Source organism: Myxocyprinus asiaticus, chromosome 14, assembly GCF_019703515.2.
Source record: "Myxocyprinus asiaticus isolate MX2 ecotype Aquarium Trade chromosome 14, UBuf_Myxa_2, whole genome shotgun sequence".
Taxonomy (NCBI): Eukaryota; Metazoa; Chordata; class Actinopteri; order Cypriniformes; family Catostomidae; genus Myxocyprinus; species Myxocyprinus asiaticus.
The window spans coordinates 14592486-14617316 of NC_059357.1; the positions used below are offsets into that span (position 1 = coordinate 14592486).

Here is a 24831-nt window from a genome sequence, read left to right on the forward strand (position 1 = left end):
TATTACTTTGAGGATTTGTTGTATACAATAGTAATATATTTCTGTCTTATTTACTTTCACCTGGAGCTTATATTCTGATGCTGCAGTGTGCTGTTCACCATGTTGCAAAAGGCTGTATTTTCTGTAGGCTAAGTATCGTAGGCAACATTCGTAGCAGTATTGTAACAGTAAACATACAATGCATGGTGGCCCCTCAGCACACTAGAGCAGAAGGAAAAAACATTGCTGTTTGTCAAGTGCTGAAACTTTGCTTGGTGCAGAACAATCTAGAATAATGTTAAACATTGTAACAGCCACCTCTTTGCAACCTGAACTTGTTCAGAATGAACTCGGATAACCGCTCTGTACAATTGTGGTGAGAAGTATAGCGTCTCAGAATGCTATTCTGAGATGCGAGTTGGCACTGTTTTGGCAGCACGAGGGAGACCTACACAATATTAGGTAGGAGGTTTGAATGTTGTGGCTGATCGCTGTTGTAGTTGTTTACCTATGAAAACACAGACGCCGTGTCAGGTTAGCAAGAAATTCAACCAAAGTTTTTTAAATGTAAATTGAGACAACAAAATGAGCAGAAGAAAATCAGCTTTGCATCACACACCTCGAAATTATCCTCGAAATTTGACTATAAATTGTGTTAATGATTTAACGAGATAGCTAATGACAAAAAGTGTTTTGGGCAACACTTTAGGCTACAATAAGGTTCCGTTTGTTAACATTAGTTTACATGAACTAGCAATGATTTTTAAAATTAAAAGTTGTGTGTTAACATTAACAAAGATTAATAAATGCTGTAAAAATATATTGTTCATTTTTAGTTCATGTGATAGGCTACCTAATGCATTTATTAATGTTATCGAATGGAACGATTTTTGTACTTTATTTGTTATAGAAAGTATTAGTTCCTGTCTATGTAAAGCCAATCCGCATTCAGGACCACGGACAGAGAAAAGGAGGATAACCGACAGATATTGTGTGTGTGTGTGTGAGAGAGAGAGAGAGAGAGAGAGAGAGAGAGAGAGAGAGAGAGAGAGAGAGAGAGGCAGCACGAGACAGGAGCATACCGGTCGGACTTGGAAGTCGTGAGGATGGAGATCCGTCCGGACCGTTTTAAGGCTCAGGCGGGAAAAACCTTGGGGAAAATACACAGGTGAGGCAGTGTCAAACTATCCATAAAGCATTAAGATACTTTTAGAAGTTTTCCTTCTTGTATTTGCAAGCTCTCAGTAATGCGCATAGTGTGTAAAAGTAATTTTATGTGTGAAGTTTTGGTGTTGTTCACAGAACATCTGGAATTTAAAGGCGAAATATTTATCTGATGATGTTCATTAATAGCCCTTAAAGTTACAATAGTGTTTGCGTTTTCTCAAGTTGTGCATGTGCATGTGTAGCCTGTTTCATGATGTCCGGTGTAAACCCTTGTCGTGATTGAATCTCAGTCAAAGGTGTTCTTATGTAATCTGTTAGAACGTAATGCTCCCACTCTGCCCGATTGAGAAGATTGTCCAGATGGATCAGATTAGTTTGCGGCTAACCCGACTCGTGGAGTTGGTTGCTCTCTCTCTCTCTCTCTCTCTCTCTCTCTCTCTCTCTCTCTCTCTCTCTCTCTCTCTCTCTCTCTCTCGTATCTATGCGCGAGTTCAAATGAACTTCATTATTCCACCTGAGCGTCAGGTACTCCCGCGCATCACTGCACAGCTTGCGTGTCCCGGGACACACAGTTCTGATTCCACGCACTAGTTAGTGGACGATTCTCTGATAACTGGAAGCCACATTTGTGTTATACTATTTGCTCATATGTTTCACATGATTACAAAATGTGATTATGATGATGATGATGATGATGATGATGAATCGTCAAATACATGCATTTGTATGATAAGGAAAAAATCCACAACTTGTTTTAATTGTATGGAATAATAATAATAATAAATAATTTAAGATACATTTATAAATTTTTCAGTGTAACATTTATAATATAAAGTTATAATCATTTAATAATATAATAAATAATAAAAGCATTTTATGTAAATAATATAATATAATGCAAATATTTCAAACCTAATTTTTAAAACCTAATTTTTACCCAAACCTTGACAGATTTGGTATTGACAGATGGGTTGTCTCAAAGGTCAATGCACATCCCTTATCAAGTAAATGCAACTCCTGTTTGGGAAAATCTGTTTGCTAACTACTATATTTGTGTTTACTGAAACATATGAGTAAGGTAAAGACAATTGCTGTAACATTTACTAAATATTAGCTGTAGGCTGTCATTTGCTTTTCTGTGCTATTCAATGAGATCAAACATTAGCTATGTGAATTACATCTGCGAATTGTTCTTTGATGCCACCACAGTGTCATTCATTAATTAAGGTGAAATTTGTGAAATATGTTTTGGTGTTAAAATCCATATATAGAATGCACACATTTCCCAAACACTTCCATGGGATTGTAGAAGCAACTAAACAAGTAAATCCAGCTCGGAAATAGCCCATCAGAAACACCCACACACAGCTGTCGACCCCACAAATCCCTGAACGCCTCCTCCACATCACTTCCTCATCTCTCCAGCACAGCCCTTACACCAGTCAGCTACATCCTCTGTGTGCGAGGTTGGGATTAAATGATGGAAAGCACGCGACTCCATCTTTTTTTCTTGCAATGCCGCACGTGCTTGGTTGTTTCCAAGCTGACAGTCATCTGAACATAACTTTTTACTGAATATCTTGAAATAATCATGAGAGATGTCTGGCTAAGACATTTTTTGTGAAGACGGATGGTAATAACTGTTACAGACTTAACTAAGGATCATCTAACAGCTTGGATGCAGCATCATTTCAAATCAATTGTTTTCAGTTTCAGATGCCACTGAGGAAATTTAGTATTCACAGTCAGCCATGATTACTTTAATCAATGAGTGAAAGTGTCAAATAACAGGACGGTTACTGAGATTAAGCAAGTAGTCATGTGATTCTAACATGGCAGCCCCCATGTGCGGACCCTCTCCATGTAGAATAAAACGGCTTTTATAAGGTTACTGTTATGACTGGAGTCATTTTAATGTGAGTGCTCATGATTTCCTACATACCTGTATATTGCAAAATTACAATTCATTTCTTTAGGAGTTTTTTAATGAGGAAAAAATGATTGAGTGCACCTTTAATCCTAGATTACCTTGTTTCACACTGTTTACTTAGGGTTAGTAATTCACACTGTAACCCTTTGGCACCTTGTGGTGATAATCCTGCCCTGGAGCAGGACTTTATAACCCAGCAAGTCCTTAAAAGCAGCGTTAACCTTTCAAAATTACAAGTGGAAAAACGTTGCTTAACACAGGGTTAAAAGTGGCTTTAACCCAGTATTAATTAAGATGTTAACTCAGAATTATGGGTAGTGTGGAAAGCCCACAGAAGTATGATAACCAAGCAAAAGTTGGAGACTCAGCTTGGAGACTAGGTTTCCCTGATAATATTTTGGAGAAAGCTGTCAGCAGCTGATTAATCATTTAAAGCTCAGCAATGCATCTCCTCCTCCTACTGTTTCAGACTCACAAACCAACTACAGCAACCATACACCTCACACCTGCAGTCCTCTTTTTCTCTCTGTCATCTTCACTACATCTCTGCATCCCACTCTTTTCATTCAGTCATTCATCCCTCCTTTATACATCTTGTTCTCATTCATTTCTTTGTAAAATTACATATTCTAATTTCTTTCAGATTTCAGAACATTTACAAAGTCTAGTGACCCAGACAGTTCTGAAACAAGAGAATCATTTTAGATAAAACTTATACAAACCATCAGAAAAAAGGTCTTTAAAAATGTTGACTTAGTTTATGTCAAATGGTGTTGGTCAGCTTACTCGGTCAGAACTTTTCTCCTGTACCCGAAACTTTTGCTGATTGTTTGTTGCTTCTGTTTTGCATGTAACTAGGCTGCTTATCTAAAAGCATGTGAAGGTCAGGCTGCTGGGATGTGTATAGGTTTACGTGTGTAGACAGGAGGGGGAGAAGTTTCTCCCCAGGTGACACAGTCCCACTGAGACCCAATCTGTTCATTAGAGGCAGGGGAGGGTGAGAGGAGTTTGGCATAACAAGCATGGGACAACACTGATGGTACAATGGAAAGAAATGTGCGGTGAGGTGGAGGGGAGGGGGATGAAAGAGAAAGAGATTTGTCGATATGTTACCTTTCAACAACATCATCAAAATTTTCCATGAAATACACCAAACAAGGTCAGAGAGGCATCAAGCTGCCGAACACCTTTCTGTACCTTAAAGGACAGGAGAACTGTGAACTCAGATAAAAAAAAGGAGGACCAGGATATAGATGGAGTGATGGTTAGAGAGAGGGGGGTTGGAAGAGAGAACTGTTGGATTATGTAATTTTTTTTTACCCTTGTGCCTTCATCCTCTTACAGCAAGATTAAAAAGGAAAGAGTGTATGTGTGTAAATGTCTCTGTTTGATGTGTGTCTGTGTTTGTGTAAGTAACAGACTTTGGTGTCAGCAGAAAGCTAACACACATCTCACCTCTGAACTCAAATATATGTTTGCAATTAGAGTTGCTCTAATTGACTTTTTGACATTGCTTCTAACCAAAGTTGCTTAAAAAGAAATCCATCACAAGTTACTAATTACTTCTCTTAAACTGTAATCATATTACTGACTTTACGGATTACTTTATTGAAAAATATACAAAAAAATAATGTCTATATTTCCACTTTGTTCATTGTTGCATACATTTCTCCCTTACAAAGACTTATTAGGGGGTGTCACAGTAACACACACATACATACAGGCTGGACATAATTCATGTTTTACATGTATTCCACATAATATTATTTTAGAAATATGTGTAACCCAATTAATGTACTAACAAGTAGTTAAATGTGTAACCCAATTAATGTACTAACAAGTAGTTAACTTATACAGGATAAGAGCGATGTTGCATCACATCGCTGTCTACATTGTCTACACTTTACACGAACGTTGTAAACCATTTATTTGTCTTGTTCATAGGAGTAGCACCTGCGCATGCAGCGTAAAATGGCCGTTTACTGTCTGCACAGTGTGGCGCGACGTGACTTACGCATCCAGTGTAGACAACACCATTGATTATAATGGAAGCGAGTTGCTTTTGTCACGCACTTGCGTCTGGTGTAGACAGGGTGTTATGCATGCATGACACTCATTTTGTACTAAAAAAGTAATCAGATTACATTAATTATTTACTTTGTAATTAGATTACACCCAACACTGCTTCTAATTTAATTTCAGATTATGTATATCATGATAGGTGTTAGGCCTCTTCAATACATCAATAATCAGAACATTTTCACAAAGATTATCGATATACTGTATATCTGCATTTTTTTCAGATATACCTAAATAGGGTCTTTGTCTAAAAATCTTTGTCTCTTCTAACATATTTTTCAACACAACTTTGGTAAAGTGTGAGCAGCAAGGTAAATGAAGGAGAACGCACACCGGATGCGTCTGGCAGACAACATGGCGCATTCTAAAATTTAAAAAAATTATTTTCTAAGAAGGTACACATACCCTGCCGCTGCCAGTCACTGTCTTCGGAGTCTGCTTAAAATTCTGCAGCACCACGGAGCGCAACTCGCATAGTTTTCCATTACATTTTGACCCAAATGTTTATCAAAGGACAAAGATTATTTTCTCTGGCCATAACAGGTCTATCTTTAATACAGCCTCCAAAGTATTTTCAGTTACAAGTATGTCTTTTTGTGGTTTGACAGCTTAAATGAAACATATTCAAGGTTACCTACAGAGATTCGTTCAGTTTTTGCAGTTACACCAGTTTCATACACTAACCTGCAAACTCATCAATGTCACTTTGTTCATTCTTGAAGAAGTACATAAACCTTCGTTATTTTTGTGTTTATGTTGACTAGATTCACAACTGCCCCCTGCCACATTGCCGTGTCCTGTGTGATGTGATACCCGTGCCTTGTACTACCCGCAACTGGCTTCAGTAAATCATATATCACCCTCTTGCTGTCTCCCAAAGCTATTACACCAGACTACACTAAATGGGAGGCCAATATACAGTATCGATGCCTCAAATAGGTATCGATAAAATAACGTTCCAATCAATAATCTATATATTGATATTTTATGACAAGCCTAATAGGTGACTATAAACATGCTCTTGTAAATTGCGATGCTTTGCGTCAGAATCATGAGAATGTTGGACCTGTGCATAATGGTTTAGTTCAATTCATGATCTGATTCATTATACATTTGTGAAAATCTGTATAAAGTGAAGTCACAATAAACCTTTTTATTTAATTAGATTTATGGGCCTTAAAAGGGACAGCACAGTAAAGAGGTGACAGGAAACCATAGGGAGAACAGTGGGGGATGGGGTCGGGAATTTTATGGGATCTCTATCAAGATTTGAAATCAGGTTGCACCACCACACAATGTGTCAGAGAACAGGCACTTCCCACCTGTCTCCAACAAGTTACAATAATAACTGTATTAACAATAACATAAGTGCATTTGAAACAAATTATAAATAGAGCATTAAAATACTAAAATAAAATAAAGAAAATGTTCAATTTACAGATGTGGTTGCCATGTTTCAGGCATTACACCTGGATCATCAAATGATATAATGGTAATATACCAACCTACTGGGACTACAAAAGTCTTTGTTGCACTTTTAAATCTACTATTAGCCTCCTTAGTAACACAGGTGGTAAAGCAAAAGGCCACAAGAAGACTTAAATTTAACCAGTAGTGGCCCTTCAAGGAGCAATGGCCAATAAATACTGTATGAACAAACAGTGTACAGTGTCACTCATAAAAACACAAAACACTATCAGGGTAACACACATGACACTAAAATAATGCAATAAACTGATGATATATATATATATACACACATATTTTAATATAATATAGAGTACAATGGGGCTAAAGGCCACCTGGCCTCTCAATTTGGTACTCAAAAAGCATCTTTTTGTTTCAAAAGTATTTGCCTAAGTTGACTAATTTTGCCCTTGATCTATTGTCCCTATATACATGATAACACTATAACTCCCCTGGGGGCCTTTTGGGGTAAAATGCTCCCTCACCACCTTTAAAGAAAAAAAAGAATTTTAATCAAAACAACCAATCGTTATTATTTCTTTTCATACAAAATATGTTGCTCCTTCAATATTTTAATAGAAATATTATTTACCCTCATGGAGCAACAATGTATTTTTTCAATCTTGATACACTTTGTGACCACAAAAAAAAGCAAATTTTCCTTAAGGTGTGCCTTTAGCCCCGTTGTACTTGTGTTGTTATTTTTCACTATACATGGTAAGGTTACTAATTATTTTTCCGTGGAAATATATATATATATATTTTACTTTGTAGTATGCAATTCTGAACTCAGCTGATCCTCTTTTTTTTAATTAACTATCAAAAAAGATTTGTGCATCAGGTCATGTGACCAAGAACTCCTTTATTTAACAAGAGGTCAAGTGAGCTGCAGGGCTAATGATGGAGGAGGTGAGAAATTTGCATGGCACATGTGCATGAGCAGAGTGCTGGCATTGATATGGTAATTTATGTAGAGAGGTCAAGTGTATAACATTGATATGAGATCAATAAAAACGATTAAACCTGCTGAGATAGTGCTGTGATAGTAAGTATGCATACAAGTATGTTTGAGGGTATGATCCAATTTTGGTATCAGTATGGAATATTTGTAATATGCTGACGTAGAAGTCGAAGCTCCAGGACAATATTCTGTGTGTTTGTTTGTGAGTGTGTTTTACCCTCATTGAGTGTTTGTAGTAAGCAAGATTCTCTTTCCACCTCCTACTGCTGTACACCTGTCTCGTATTAGATGGCCTGAAAATTTACACTTACAAACACACACACACACACACAGGTCAGCTGGTTCATCATGAACCGTAGAATGTGATCTAGATGAGCTTACTGTTGTTTTATCGCAGCATGTAATCCTGGATTTTTTTTTTAAATTATTTTTTTTATTATATCCAATGGACACGTCGTGGCCTATAACACACGCACAGAAAGAGAAAGTAAGAATGAGAGAAAAAAACATTGCTTAACAAGTATTAATTACAGCCAACAGTCATTCTCATTAGTAGGAAGCATATGTGCCGCTGTTGGCTGCAATCTGTACCTAACAAGCTTTAACCTTAATTACACTTCTTCATGAGTGAATGTGTGTGTATGCGTGCAAGTGTGTGTGTTGCACCACAAACCATAAAACATGCTCCTCCCCTCTTTCCCTTTGCATCCCACTCACTCACCCTCTTTTTCCTGCTCATATTTATCTCCGGAAGTCAATCATTTCTGTAATCCTAATCTGAGTGTGGGGTTCCAGATTATCAGTGGATAAGAGAGTGAAGGGGGAGTGAAGGGGAGGGGCTTGGATGAGTCATGGGTGCCAGAGGTTTTAGTTATAATTCAAACACATTGACATGACACTTTTTGTTTTTGTATCATTTTTTGTTTCTGTTAAACACATAGTTGCAGAAATAATTCCCCCCTTACATAGGTAGATAGATTACACACATGCAATCATCACTCCATAATTTTCCTTCACTAGTCTCTTCATGATGGTGTGTTTTTTGAGGCTGAAGGGATTATAAAGGGATTTGCTTTGTAGGAATGGTGAGGGCATGAGAGAGAGAGAGAACAAAGTTTAGAGGGCAAGAGACAGAGATTAGTACAGATATTGTAATATTTAGTGATAGTTCTCTAAACATTACTTTCTAAAAATACAGTAAAACCAAGTGCAAATCAGTTGTTTAAACTGTAAATACAGTCTCACTGTGTGTCTGTGCGATAGATAAATGTAGTGGTGAGCAGTAGGTAATGCATTTGGGTAGCTGACATCACGTCATAAAATGACAAAAATGTCCTGTCATGTGACATGCTGTAAACTCCTTTAAACAACTGACAATCTTTTATCATTTTTATACATGCAGTTTTTAATGACATCATATTAACCCTTCTTCAATCTTCATTACAGGCAGAAACTCTTAGTATTCCCTGGTCAAATTTGACTGGATACAGTAATCATGTATTTTATGAAAAAAATATATATATTTTTTTAAGACATTTGGTCAAATTAACTTAACTAAATTTATGCATTTATTTTGGAATTGTATGTATTTATACCTAATTTACCTCTATATGACTAAATAACACAATTTATTTGTATATTAAATAAACACATTTTTGTATTACTTTCACAGAATATCTTTTCCCCCTTTTCTCCCCAATTTGGAATGCCCACTTCCCAATGTGCTCTAAATCCTCGTGGTGGCATAGTGACTCAATCCGTGTGGTGGAGGATGAATCTCAGTTGCCTCCGTGTCTGAGACCATCAATCCGCGCATCTTATCACGTGGCTTGTTGAGCGCATTAAAGCAGAGATGTAGCATGTCTGGAGACCCACGCTATTCTCCGCGGCATCCACGCACAACTCACCACGCACCCCACCGAGAGCGAGAACCACACATTATAGCGACCATGAGGAGGTTACCCCATGTGACTCTACCCTCCCTAGCAACTGGGCCAATTTGGTTGCTTAGGAGACCTGGCTGGAGTCACTCAGCATGCCCTGGATTTGAACTCGCGACTCCAGGGGTGGTAGTCAGCGGCAATACTCGCTGAGCTACCCAGGCCCCCTTACTTTCACTTAATTAAAAACATACACTTCGTTAAACTGACAAAAAAATAAATAAATAAATAAATAAATAAAAAATATCAAAATGTGTCATGCATTTGGAGCATCTGCTGCCATCTGCTGGAAAAACAAACATACATTTACATGAAATGACAATTATAACCAGTAGATGGCTGCAGCGATCCACACATGCTGGCTGGTTATTGTAGACCAATGTTGTAACAAAGTTAATTTCTAGATATTAAATTATGAATTTAGATATATATTTAGATAATATCAAATACATTGTTTTATGTTTGCTGTCAAACTTGACCATGGTGTTACAAAGTTAAGACTTAGAGTACACATTTTGTTATAAACTATTTATTTTGCAATCATGAAAATGTTATTAAAATTCAGTCAAGTAAATGAAGTATAAAAATGCAAGATAATGAACAGCAAGATAATGATCAGAAAAATTATGAACAGTAAGATAATGAACAGCAATAAACAAATTATTCATTAAAACGGTAATAAACAATGAAGAAAAATAAAGTCTTGTTTTTAATAAAGACTTATAATAAATAATAAAGTCTTGAAAATCACACAGACTCATAGAATCTAGTAAACATTTGTGTGTGTGTGTGTGTGTGTGTGTGTGTTGAGATAATAATAATAAAACATTTTATTTATATAGCGTCTTTCCAAGAGCTCAAGGTCCCTTTACAAGACAATTATACCACAGGGACAAATACAAGATGGCAAGTGTAGAAAAAGTCACCAAGCCTTGTACCATTTAAATAAAGGAATTTTATTACAAAAACAAAAGTTAAATCGGTCAAAAATGACCAAACAGTAATGTAACGAACACTATTTTAACATTGTGCAGCTGAAATAGAACTGTGAGCAAGGCCCAAGACAGCCACGTGTATAACTTTACAAGAAATTTTGTTTCATAATAGATAGGCTTCCACACCTAAGTTCTGAGTATGTGTGTGTGTGTGTGTATGTGTGTGTGTGTGTGTGTGAGAGAGAGAGAGAGAGAGAGTGAGTGAAAGTGTGTTAAATTCTTTGTATTTTCTTATGCTCTGTCAAATTTGACCGGGAATGCGAAAGGTGTAACACTGTTTTATAAAACTACCTAGATTTATCAAATAAATGTAGATTTTTTTGTGTGTGTGTTCAGATTGCAAATGTAGGAATAGTCACCAAGCCTCGTACTAAAAAAATCAAATGTACTTTAAATTGGACCGAAAAATCAAATCGGTCAAAAATGACCAAAAACAGTAGAAGGGTTAATTGAGATACTACATGGAATATTTGTACTTCCTTCGTCACACAGCAGGGTTTTTTTTTATTTATTTATGAGTTATTTTTTAATTTACTGTAAATAAACTTTCCTTTAAACATTCTTATGAATTTTGACATAAAATTGATCTGTTTATACAAAAAGGTTATTTGTCAGCTATCCATAAACTCATTTTATCTACACATTAAAATGATATGCTCACAATAAGCCTGTGTTGGTATGTATGTGTGTGTTTATTGGCTGCATGTGTAGCAGGCAGGTTGCATACCCAGATGGTCTCTCTTTCTCCCTTGTTCTGCTATCCGATGAGACACCTCATTCTTGTCCCATGTCCTCTCTCCCTCTGTTTCCTCCCTCCATGTCCCACCTGCTTTTAGGTGTGGATGTGATGTAGTTTTTTGACCTATGAGGGTTCCCTAGTGTCTATGACTTCATTTTCCACATCATTGCCTATTAGTCAGATTTGAGAGTAACATTCTTGGGGTCAGAATTTCATTTTTAAGCCTTCTGACCCTCTTAAAGTATCATCACTAAGCATCAGAAGCAGCATAATATATTCTTTTAAAAAAAAATGTTTTTTTGTTTTTTTTTGCAAGTGAAAGATCAATCACGCTTACTATTATCCCATGCCACTGATGTTGTCACAGATGATGTTCTTGAGACTATTTTGATGTATTAATATAATTAGACACAATGTGAACCACAGTTCTATGCTACTTAAAAGTTTCCATTTCAGGTTACTTATATTGGCCTGTCTGAATCTACTTCTAGACTCCTCGAGAAACGGCAGCAGAATGGCGAGACAATCGAGCTGTCGGCGGAGGGTCGTCCTGAGCTGGTGGAGGAGAAGGAGCTTCCCATCGTCGATTGCACGTGTTTCGGGTTGCCGCGTCGTTACATCATCGCCATCCTGTCAGGATTGGGCTTCTGCATCTCCTTTGGCATCCGCTGTAACCTGGGTGTGGCCATTGTCAGCATGGTCAATGACCACACCGTTTACTATGGAAAGAAACCTGTAATCGTGGTCAGTATAAGGGCTGGAATTTTACTTAACAGATAAAAAGCATCTACTTGAACTAATTTATTGATAAAGCCTTTTTATTAGGCATATACACACACACACACACACACACACACACACAGATACAAGTGTGGTAAGTATGCTTATGGAGGCTACAAAACAGTTGAAGGTATATCCAGGGGCGTAGATTCCAGGGGGGATGGGGGGGGTGTGTGTGTATATATATATATATATATATATATATATATATATATATATATATATATATATATATATAAACAAAAGCAAAGCAATAAATATATTAATGCAAACTGTACATACTGTGTGTATTCTACATACTGAGTAAAATAAACCCCAGTTTTTAGATTGTCACACAAAAGCTTCCCTGCAATGTTATCGGAATGTTTGTTTATGGTTATAAAAATAGAACCTAAAGAGAACATTCCTAGTACGTAAGGAATTAGTTCCCAAAAAAAAATAATTTTCACAGGGGAACTATACGCTAACATTAGGGGAATATTCTGTGTCTGCCGGGTAGCCAGTTAGTTATGTGTTTTGAGTGGACCCAGTGTGAATTGTGAGAGGGGGTCGGCTTTGCTTTATTCCCTATAGTATTTCAATATGATCACATGGGAAGTGTGCTTTGCCCCACGCACAGTGATAAACCGGGAAAACAAAAAGAGTACATCTGTTTGGTTATGTTTTGTTTTTTATTATAGTTTTTGCAAATGTTACATAACACAAAAAAAGAGATGATTCAAGTTATTTGATGACATTGAAGAATGATGTGCATACATTTCTTAATATACAAACAATGCACTCTGGTTTAAGATAGTCAGCCTTTTGCATAGGATGCTGTTGAATTTAAGGAGGAGGGCAGTTTGACTCTGTCTTTTTCCTGCAAGGCTGCTCAGTTCACATGGGACCCAGAGACAGTGGGGATGATCCATGGCTCGTTCTTCTGGGGGTACATTGTCACGCAAATCCCTGGGGGATTCATCTGTCAGAAATTTGCTGCCAACAGGTAGTGCGATCAGTGAATTGGCATGTTTAGGCACTTTTCCTAGATTTAAAGACTGGGCTGTGAGTGGAAGGAGTCAGATACTGTATATATGATGCTGATTATGAGAATATACAGTATGTTGATGTTCTCTGACAGCATAACAAGCATGATGTATAACATCTCAAATCTTTCTTGATTAATACTTATGATGACCAGTTAGCATGGTATTTGAATTAGACCACAGTTGAATGTTTTTTGCTTGCTTGTTTGGTCTCAGGGTGTTTGGCTTTGCCATTGTGGCTACGTCGACCCTGAATATGCTGATCCCAGCAGCAGCAAGAGCTCACTACGGGTGTGTTATCATGGTCAGGATATGCCAGGGGCTTGTGGAGGTATGCCATCTGTGTGTGTGTGTATGGATTTGTTTGTATCAATGGACAGGATACAAACACATATTTCAGAGTCTGAAATATTAATGTATTCAGCTGTATATTAAATGCATAGCACCATGTTATAACAATTTTTCCATTATGGTGACAGACATTTAAATTCCTCTTACTTCTCTGCTGAAAGGGCGTGTCATATCCTGCATGCCATGGGATCTGGGCCAAATGGGCACCGCCCCTTGAAAGAAGTCGATTGGCTACAACAGCATTCTGTGGTGAGATGTCAGCCAATCACTTGAGTTCATTGGATATCTCAGCATTATAATACAATCAACAGAATACAGGTTTTATGATTTGCTGTTTAAATCTAGTGGTCTTTAAAGGGAGAGTTTACCCAAAACTGAAAATTCTCTCATCATTTATGCACCCTCATGCCATCCCAGATGTATATGACTTTCATTTTTCTGCTAAACACAAATTAAGATTTTTAGAAGAATATCTCAGCTCTGTAGGTCCAAACAATGCAAGTGAACTGGGACCAGAACTTTGAAGCTCCAAAAAGCATATAAAGGGAGCATAAATTAATCCATACGACTTCAGTGGTTTAAACCATGTCTTCTAAAGTGAAACAATTGCTTTGGGTGAGAAACAGATCAATATATAAGACTTTTTTACTGTAAATGTTCACTTCCGGTAACTCTCAGATGCGAGTTCATGAGAGTACCGAGTTTACGCTGCCTCTCACATGACGTAAGTGTGTGGGCAGGTTCAAATAAAGGTGAAACCAATTAAAATTGTGAACAGCGTTCTGAAGCGATATGATAAGTGTGGGAGAAGGTTGAGAAACAGATCAATTCCTTTTTTACTATAAATATCCACTACAACATTCTTCTTTTCTTTTGGTGATTCGCATTCTTTGTGCATATCGCCACCTACTGGGCAGAGAGGCGAATTTATAGTAAAAAAGGACTTAAATATTTATCTGTTTCTCACCCACACCTATCATATTGCTTCAGAAGATATGGATTAAACCACTAGAGTCATAGGGATTACTTTTATGCTTCCCTATGCTTTTTGGACCTTCAAAGTTCTGGCCACCATTCACTTGCATTGACTTTGTATGGACCTACAGAGATTAAATATTCTTCTAAAAATCTTTGTTTGTGTTCTGCAGATGAAAGAAAGTCATACACATCTGGGATGGCATGAGGGTGAGTAAATGATGAGAGAATTTTCATTTTTGGGTGAACTATCCCTTTAACTGATTCTGTTACAATGATTTAACTGGAATATTGATTGAAATATAATTGAATAATACTAATGAAAGGGAGCATACTAATAAACTATTCAAAAACCTTGTTAATGTATGTATGTTCTAGGTTCATATGCTGGTGCTGTTGTTGCAATGCCTCTGGCTGGAGTCTTGGTCCAATACACTGGCTGGTCCTCAGTGTTTTATGTGTACGGTAAGCAAAAAACATCATTGATTTCTATTGTTTTTATACTGAGTCTCCCTCTCTTGCTAAATGTCTCTCTTGTCTCACTTCCTCTTCTCCTGGTCTCTTTGTCTCACAGGTAGTGTTGGGATATTCTGGTATCTCTTTTGGATTTTAGTGTCCTATGAAAGTCCAGCTGCTCACCCAACCATCACACCAGAGGAGAGGAAATACATTGAAGAAGCCATCGGGGAATCCGCCGGCCTCGTAAACCCCCTGCAGGTACACACTCACTATATCAGAGTTGACATCTCATAGACACAATGGTTCTTATATGGGGGTAATTATATTTTCTATATCCTAACCCTAAACCTAACACCTTACAGAGACCTGTTAATATCAGTAGATTCAAAGCAAAACACACTATTAGTGAGGATTGCAGCTATAGCCAAAATTGTATACACACACACACAAACACACAGTGACAAACACATTTTTTTCTCTGTTCCTAACCACTGCTCCACACAACCCCCTCACACTCTCTCTCTCTCTCTCACACACACACACACACACACACACACACACACACATCTCTTATTGCTGTGTGCTGCATTGTGCTGGATATATTCGACCTCTGGTTTTACTGTACTCCGCAGAAATTTAAGACTCCCTGGCGACATTTCTTTACCTCCATGCCAGTGTATGCCATCATCGTGGCGAACTTCTGCAGAAGCTGGACGTTCTACCTGCTCCTCATCAGCCAGCCTGCGTACTTCGAGGAGGTGTTCGGCTTTGAAATCAGCAAGGTGACTAAATACTCACAAACAGACATTACTGACTTGGTAATCTAATAACACCCTTCCCCTGACCCAACCTAATCCCATCTGTTCTTGGACATCTTGTGAAACTTGAATACATTTGTAATTTTTGCTATGAATGTTCTTGCTTTTATACATTTTCAGGTTCTCGTTATAGTACATGTACAGTACTGTGCAAAAGTCTTAGGCACATAAGATGTTTCACAAAAACATTTGTCTTAAGATGGTTATTTATATCTTCAGCTTTTGTGTGTCAATAAGAAATATACATTTTAGACTCCCAAACTTTCCTTTTGCAAAAAGAATAGATTAGAATAGAAGAACAGGGAGCCCTGCAACAGATGGCATGGCCCACACAGAGCCCCCCACTGAACATCGAGTCAGTCTGGGATTACATGAAGAGACAGAAGCAACTGAGACAGCCTAAATAGATTGAAGAACTGTAGCAAATTCTCCAAGAAGCTTGGAACATCCTATCTGCCAACAACCTAGAAAAACTGTGTCCAGCTGTACCTAGGAGAATTGGGGCTGTTTTCAAGGCAAAGGTGGTCACACCAAATATTGATTTAGCTTTTTTATATTTACTGGATTTAGTATGATGTTAATTGATATTTATGACATTATTTTTGAAGACATCCTCACTATGCAACATTTTTCACAAGTGCCTAAAACTTTTGCACAGTACTGTATATATTTCCATCCATCCATCATCCATCCATCCATCCATCCAATCTACAAACATTTCTTTTGAGTAAAGCTTTCATGCTTCAGAAGAGTGAGAAGCACTGATGTATTGCAGTAATGTATTGCAGAAGTGTTTATCCAGGTGCTTTGATCATTAGCTACTCTCTGCATTTTGATTCTTTAATTTTTCTCTCTTTTTCTCTGTTCCTCAGGTGGGGATGGTGTCTGCACTTCCTCATTTAGTGATGACTATAATTGTGCCAATTGGGGGGCAACTTGCTGACTACCTGAGATCACACAAGATAATGACCACAACAAATGTCCGCAAACTCATGAACTGTGGAGGTAAGATTTAGAGGGATTGATAGAGCAAAGGATAGACGGACAGGCAGAGAGACAGACAGTGAGTGATTAGAGAAACATCCACTAGATTTGCAGGCAGCAAAAGAATAGTTCACCCAAAATGACAATTATCTCATTATTTACTCACCAAACTTGTATGACTGTCCTTCTTCTGCAGAACACAAACAAAGATATTTTGATGGATATATGAGGTGTTATTGTCAAAACAATTCAAGTCTAGGGGGTCCAACACATTAAAGCTTCAAAAAGGACATAAAGGCAGCATAAAGCTAATCCATACTAGTGATGAAATATACTGTATGTCTTAAGAATTTAAGATTTCTAATAAAACATTTGTTACATTTTGGTCTCTTATCACCAAAAACTGATCGTATTGCTTTAGAAGGATTAAACCACTCGAGTATGGATTACCTTTTTACTGCCCTTTTTTTAGAGTTTGAAAGTGTTGGACCCCATTCACTTGCATTGTATGGATCTAAACCAGGGCCAGAAATTAAAGGGGGCCCTGGCAAAAAATTCCCTCATAATGTAACATCTAATATAGTTTTTCAAATTCAATTTTAGCTATAAAGTAAGAAAAAGGCACGCACATCCAGGTCAAAAGATAAAAAGGTGCAGAAACCAAAACAAAAAAAAAACAATCGGAAAAAAAACAATCGAAAACAGAACAAATTCAACACACACCATTTATTTTGACTATTCTATTATAGTCACAGTTATACGTTTTATGGCATAAAATATTAATTCATGTTTATTTAATTCCTATGGTAAGAGGTAATCACTCTCAATCTTGGAATTTGTATTAATCAATCCATTAAATTGAAGTATTTGACATAAACAAATGAGACACATCTTCATAAAGGTAAAAAATGCCTCTTAAAATTGAATCTGGGGGGGGGGGTCAAATATTGTCCCTTAATGTAAAAGTTAATTACTGACACTGATATAAAAACACATATTTCCATCAAAAAAGAAAAAGTCATGCAAGTTTGAGACGGCATTATGGTGAATCATTTTTGGATACTGCGTCAGATATCTTCTATACAGCAATAACAACCTCTGCATTTTTTACATAGGAGAGAGCGTAACAGTCAACTAGCATGTTACAACAGTATGTCACCATTTGCGGATACCACAGAAATAAATGGGAGAGCTGTAAACTAACACCTACCTATCCCAAAATTGTCAGTGTCGTCTCTTATAAAACAGCAATTTTATCATTGTAAACTCAACACATGGTTCATTCCAAAAGGATTGTTCAGAACATGTTGTAAATCATGTTGAAGAATAGAGGATAGGTGGTCAATTCATTAAGAGATGAGCTATTTCCTCACAAAAGCAGCTTATTCAGCACAATGAAGCATCTTCTCCATAGACATTCATTAAAAAAATAATTTAAAAAAACGCCTCGTCTCCTCATCAGTGTTCCACCCATGGAATGTCTATGGGACCACTGCCTTGCTAACCTTGTAGGCTCCCCTTTATAGAAGGGCTCTGTTCTGCGTAAATGAAATGCAGCATTAGAGGTCAAAGGCCAGTTGTAATTCAGTAATGCAAATATGGTTATGACATCACTGTCTGTTACATTTAGAATGCTGCATTCTATCAATATCAGTAAAGGGGAGGTTTTTAAAAGTCAAATGGAAATTTCGTAACCCTAAAAAAGGGCAAGAACATAAAGATACCTCAAAATTCATTTATTGCTATTTTCCAACAAATAGGGCCCCAATAATACATTAACACGTTTTTCTTCAAAATATTGTTTTATTTTCAATTTTACATCTTGTTTAAATCATAAAAAATACAGTGAAAAGATTGAAGCATTTGCCTCATCTGCCTTTAAATAACAATGCTGCCATGTAACTTTTAGACAAAGATTGTGGGTTGATGAGTTTATATACAAAGTCACATGACCTCAGTATTTGCAAGGACCCCTTTTCAATATTTTTCACAAAAGATTTCACAGACTAACTCATTGTTCCTCTACCCAGCCTCTCAAATGTTTATAATCCTTTTAGGGTTAAAAATTATAGCTTACCAAAAAATGCTAGCACAACTAAGGCTGCAATTATCTATAAAACAATGTTTGATTGGAGTCAATTAGCAGTTCAGACTGAGTTACAGTACTTGCAAAAGTTGCAAAAGTTTAATACTTAGTGTTAGGGTTTAGAACAACCCCTTAACAGAATGTTTGAGGAAAATCAAACATTTTGAACAACAAAGAGTACACAGTGTCAGAAACTGTGTATGTGTACATGTGATTATCTGCCTATTTTTGCTCTGTCTGGTCCTGCAATGGCAGCTGGGGCAATAATCACTGATGCATCAATGCACGACACACTCACTCTCTTACAGTCATCCACACACACAACATACAAATGCACCCTACACAAAGACAGATGCATCACTGCATCCAGGAAATAAATGTGGCCCCACAGAGCAGGAACAGGTACACTATGACCCATTGTAGACCCCAAATGTTCTCTTATCTTTTAACTTCTATCACAAAGACAAAGGTACAAAGAGGCTATAATGTGTGTTGTTCATTTTAGGGTTTGGAATGGAGGCAACTCTACTCTTGGTTGTTGGTTTCTCACATACCAAAGTAATGGCCATCTCTTTCCTTGTACTGGCTGTTGGGTTCAGTGGATTTGCAATTTCAGGTGAGTAACGGACAAGAATATAATAAGAAAAAGTCTCGCAGACTGCTGTTGTTTGTTAAGAATGCTTTAAATGTATTAATACAGCAATGTTTCATGGGTAACAGACAACAGAACAAAGAGAAACTGAATATAAGATACCGTAGAAGAGATCTCTGAATAGAAAATATAAAGCACTGAGAACAGTTGAAAAGTTAGAAACCAGAATGTAACACGACAGTTCAAGGAACATGATGTGTATCATGAGCCTGAAAGTTGGTTAGTAAAATAATACTGTACAATTAATTGGATTACGTATTCAAAATACAAAATATTAGTAATTGTATTCCACTACAGTTACAATATAAATCATTGGTAATCAGAATATAGTTACATGCAAAAAGTATTTTGATTACTGTAGAGATTACTTTGCATTTTATTGTCATTTGTTCCATTTAATATTCAGTCTATTCAGCTGGGAAACATTTATCCATATAAATGATTCAATCCAAAAATATTTAGCTTTATGCTAAGCTAAAATGCTATTTCTAGCCATTTTACATGCACCTGTTACCAGGCACGATCATATTTTGTATTAAGAAAATCCATGTTAGATAATATAATTTTTTCTCTTTTGTAAGACCTTTGATATTAGGGCAAAAATCTTATTCTTTTCTGTAAAAGTATCTAATCATCCTTAAAACAAGATAAATTTGCTTTATCTTGTTTAAGAAGCAACACTGCATAAGATCAGTAAGTCAGTAAATGTAATCTGATTACAAGAATTTGAATTGTAATGGGTTACACTACTTTTATTTAATACATTTTATTATAATTACTATTACTATTTTTACATAAAAAGTTATTAGATTACATTAAGAAATTACTTTGCAATCAGATTACACCCAACACTGATCATGAGTGAAAACATTTAATTCCATTTTAATCCTGCTTCCTTCAATTAAAATCAAAATTTTTGTTACCTCAAATCAAAATTCAGAAATGTAATTACATTTTAAAAGGCATTCTCAATTCTGAATGCCGCACAATCCTAACAATGTTTTTTAGATGCTGGTTGAGGTACATTTATGAAAAATATGTCTGCTTTTCCAAATTTCTGTCACTTTCTTTCCCTCCCAGGGTTTAATGTGAATCATCTTGACATTGCTCCACGTTATGCCAGTATCCTGATGGGAATCTCCAATGGAGTGGGAACTTTATCAGGAATGGTCTGTCCTCTCATAGTTGGAGCCATGACCAAACATAAGGTACATAATAATAATATCACACATTTACCCTTTGCATACCAAAGATTTGATTTGAATTGTTGATTTTAGGGTTAGGGTACGCCCTAACCTAACTCTAACTAACCCTAACCCCTTATTAACAGTTTTATCTGTTGTTTATTTCCTTTTCCCTACAGACACGTGAGGAGTGGCAATATGTCTTCCTCATTGCAGCGCTGGTGCATTATGGGGGTGTTATCTTTTATGGTAAGCAATGTTAAGCAACAGTATATGTCATTTTCATTACAATGGTAATTTACTGTATGCCTTTGAGCAACTATGTATGTTCAAACAGGTCAATTTAAACAATATTTGCACATCTCCCTTTAAAATTATTCATAATAAATGCAATTGAATGCATTTCCCAGGCCTCTTTGCATCAGGTGAGAAGCAGCCATGGGCAGATGCTGAGGACACCAGTGAGGAAAAGTGTGGCATTCTGGGAGAGGATGAGCTTGCCAATGAAACAGAAGAGTTGTACAGGACTGGGGGACACTATGGAACTATAAACAGTCCGCATACTAGTGGTCCAAATGGGGGCGGAGCTGGCGGTGGGGCAGGATGGGTATCAGATTGGGATAAAACTGAAGAATATGTTCAACCAGTCGGGAGAAATAGTTATCTATATGGAGGAGAGGAAGAGAGAGAGCTCACATAATGCGGAAGAGGGATGTTAACAGGTGTAGATAATTAAAAAGAGTAAATCTAAGAGTTACAGGTATAAAATCTGGAGTAAGTATTTTATGAGTGTGTGAGTGAGTGAGTGAGTCAAAGAGTAAGAGTTTCATAACTGATCAGATTAGGTGATGATTGTTCTGTGCTATTTTAAACAGAGGGTTGTTATTTGTGTGTCAGATGGAGAATACGGTGGCGCTCTGTGAATTAAATGTTCAGTATTTAGGTAGGGTGACCAGACATCCCCGTTTTCCTGGGACAGTCCCGGTTTTTGGTGGCCTGTCCCCAACTGGAGCTGTCCCCGGAAATGTTCCCGTTTTTTCCGAGCGTTCAAGACAGTGTTCATAGTGAAATATTACATTGCATGAAAGCCCGAGCAGAAAAGCCTACCGTGTGTTGTTGTTTTTTTTATTTATTTTTTGACCAGCAGAGGGGGCTGCTCGCTATAGCAGCGTCAATTCATTCGTCTTCCTTTACTGATTACTTGGTCAGGCCAGTTTTGCCATTAAGAACTGGACCAGGCTATTGAAGAGAATTATCATCATTGTTATATGCTTCAAAGTAAGGCAAATTATATTGTTATGTATTTTGTAACAGGTTCTGAATTTGGTGCGGGATTTTATTGCACAGTGTAAAACATTCCTGAAAGACTGGCCTTCATAATGCAGGAATTCCCGCACAGACCGCACAAACTATAACATGCTGGTGAAAAGTAGTCAAATTAATCCAGTCAGATAAACAAAGAAAATCAACACACTTTAATCAGTGTGTGTTGTGTATATTGGCCCACCATCCCCTCTCCCTCCCTCTCGCACTAGTAATATTCACACACTGACTAAAGGAAACACCTTCTCACATATTTACTCATTTGTTGTATTAATATATACACGAAATAAATGTAAAATACGAATATGACATTAATAACATGAAAAAATACAAATGTATAATAAAATATCTGCAAAGAAATGTACAGTAAGTCACCTTGCAGGGAAACAAGTGAGTGAAAAGGAGCACCGTAATGCATAAGACTTGATCAAAATAAAAGGAAGTAATTAGGAAAAACAGGTCCATTTGAGATATGCAAACAGTTAGGTAAAATAGTATTATGATCATTATTATGATCATTATTATACAATATTGAATATTGCTAAATTGCTAATGCTAAATGTTTACATTCTTCACTGTATTCCATGAAATGATTAAGATGCTCAAAGGGCAGGACCCCTGTGCTGTAGAGTCAGCTGCAATAGTTCCTCATTGTTTATACATGTTTGTTTAGTTCACTTTTATGCCACAATGTCATCTGTACAGCATAGAAAAGAATGAACTCATTGAAGATGAAACAGAAGAGCACTAAAAATGATCGACTTTACCTCTGTGTTTGAATTTCATTGAGACATAGGCTACAGTATTCAATAAAGCATAATATACCACATGGTAAAAAAATATTTCCATGATTTGTTAACTTTATATTTTTGACAGATCAACTTAGATTTACTCATTTGTTCAGATAACATAAGAATCTGTGTTTTTATTGAGTAAACTAATGGCACAATGGCAATGCACTGATATAATATAAAAATAAATAAATAAAAATAAAAAGTTAATTCCACTAATTGTTAGTTTACTAGATCTTTTTATTTAAATTATTATTTATTTTATTTTATTATCAAATTTATTTTAAATGAACTCAAAATTTTAAGGCAACCAGGTTACTTACTTTTTTAAGTTTAACCAAATAATTTCTTAGAGTGCATAGTTCAGCACATTACCATGGTTAAAATACATAAATCCAATTTGTCCCCTTTTTAATAAGTAATATGAAATTTCAATGACTTATTGACCACTGAACTTGAATTGTCCCTGTTTTTCATTTCAGAAATCTGGTCACCTTAATTTTAGGCTTCCTGCCAAAATCACTGTAATGCACTTAAAATGACACAATGATATTAGACATATTCATGGTTGTTGTGTAAGAGTGAGCTTTTATGTGTGTGGAAATGTGAGTACATGTATGTGTTTCCTTACTGTGCTCAGTTCCTCTTGTTTTGTCCAGTGCTTTAAATGGTAAATGGGTGCAAGTAAACCTATGGATGTGTATACATTTATTTGGTCATACGTTTGTGCACTTATACAACGTATACATACAATATGTGTGTGTGTGTGTGTGTGTGTGTGTGTGTGTGTGTGTGTGTATGTGTGTGAGTGAGTTTAAATGACCCACTTCCTCATCACTGGGTCCGTGCACAGCAAGCAAGTTTTATTTCTCTCACATACACATTTTCACACGCTTACATGAAGTACATAAACACACACTGTCAATATATCTGTTGGTGAGTTCATGCATATTCATGTATATATTGCCAGGCTAACCCCAAATGTATTGACACGCACAGACGAAAACACAGAAATTTACAAAATGCAAGGTGACTTCACAAGGTATAAGTGCCGAAATTCTAAAGATTCTGCAGTTCTAGAAAAGAGTGGAAAGTTGATGATGTTGTAATCTGTGAAATATGCATCTACATCCCTTTAAAGACTATTCAATCACAGTGCAATATGAGCTTAGGAAACCATAAGGGAACAGTATTAGGGAACAGAGAGAGGATAATGGTAATTTGTGGCTTTCTGTCCCATAATTTGATGTTATTTTGTGTTATGAGTTTGTATTTTGTTTCAGCGCTTCTATCCTAAATTAGTTTTTTCATATTTTTTTCCTAAATGTAACTTGTAAACAAAATGTAAACAACAACAAAAAAGATATTTCCCATGGGAGAAAAAAATTGAATACCATTATTTTGAAAATGTGTACAAAGTGCATATGTGAAATTCCCCGTGTACAATAAAACAAATTAAATGTATAAAGTGTCTTTTGTCTTATTCAGTCAGTGCATTTGGAACAGACACAATGTGATATAGATGATGTGTGTGCCTATATGAATCTGTGCTACAATATAAGCCAAATTCCATTTTTTCTGCATCACACTGATTACTTTCCCTCATGAACACTCATAATTATTCTGCTTATACCTTTTATCATCTCTCCCTTTATAGCCCTCCCTCACGCTCCTCTCCACCCACAAACGGCATCTGCTGTCCTGTAATCTTTGCCTAAAATCACCAAGATAATCCCTTTACCCATCTGTCTTTCAGAGAAAGAGAGAGAGAGAGAGAGAGAGAGAGAGAGAGAGAGAGAGAGAGAGAGAGAGAGAGAGAGAGACATTTGCATTCGAATCTTATGCAGTTTTGTCGCATTGACAGGGACATCTAGTGGTTAAATTGAGTAAACTCAAACTAAAATAAAAGCTGATTTCAATGGACTAAGTTAACCCTTTCACTGTCCGTTAACTTTTTAATGAAATCCCTTGTTACACAGTTATATGCATAAACATTAATTAAATTACACCTAAATTATAATGAATTAATACAAACCACGGCTGAATAGGCTATATATTCTTTCTGCCTGTCATAATAAAATATTTGGTGCTCTAGAATAGGCACTCAAGGTATTATTAGATATTTACAAATTATATGTATATATAA

The 24831-nt window shown here is 36.5% G+C and overlaps 1 protein-coding gene across 2 annotated transcripts; it reads left to right on the forward strand.

Annotated features, from left to right (window-relative positions):
• The first annotated feature begins 308 nt into the window (after positions 1–308).
• Positions 309–24153, forward strand: LOC127451956 (vesicular glutamate transporter 1-like). 2 transcript variants are annotated; one of them, XM_051717047.1, is made up of 14 exons: positions 309–441; positions 890–1147; positions 11749–12001; positions 12904–13022; positions 13279–13393; positions 13575–13662; positions 14767–14853; positions 14963–15105; positions 15480–15629; positions 16538–16670; positions 19241–19351; positions 20468–20595; positions 20751–20820; positions 20982–24153. In XM_051717047.1, exons 2-14 carry the CDS (start codon positions 1086–1088, stop codon positions 21269–21271), a joined length of 1749 nt encoding a protein of 582 aa, XP_051573007.1. In that variant the 5' UTR covers positions 309–441; positions 890–1085; the 3' UTR covers positions 21272–24153. The 2 variants fall into 2 exon arrangements, with proteins under 2 accessions (XP_051573007.1, XP_051573008.1); XM_051717048.1 differs by lacking the exon at positions 309–441 and having other exon boundaries at positions 548–1147.
• Positions 24154–24831: the final 678 nt, after the last annotated feature.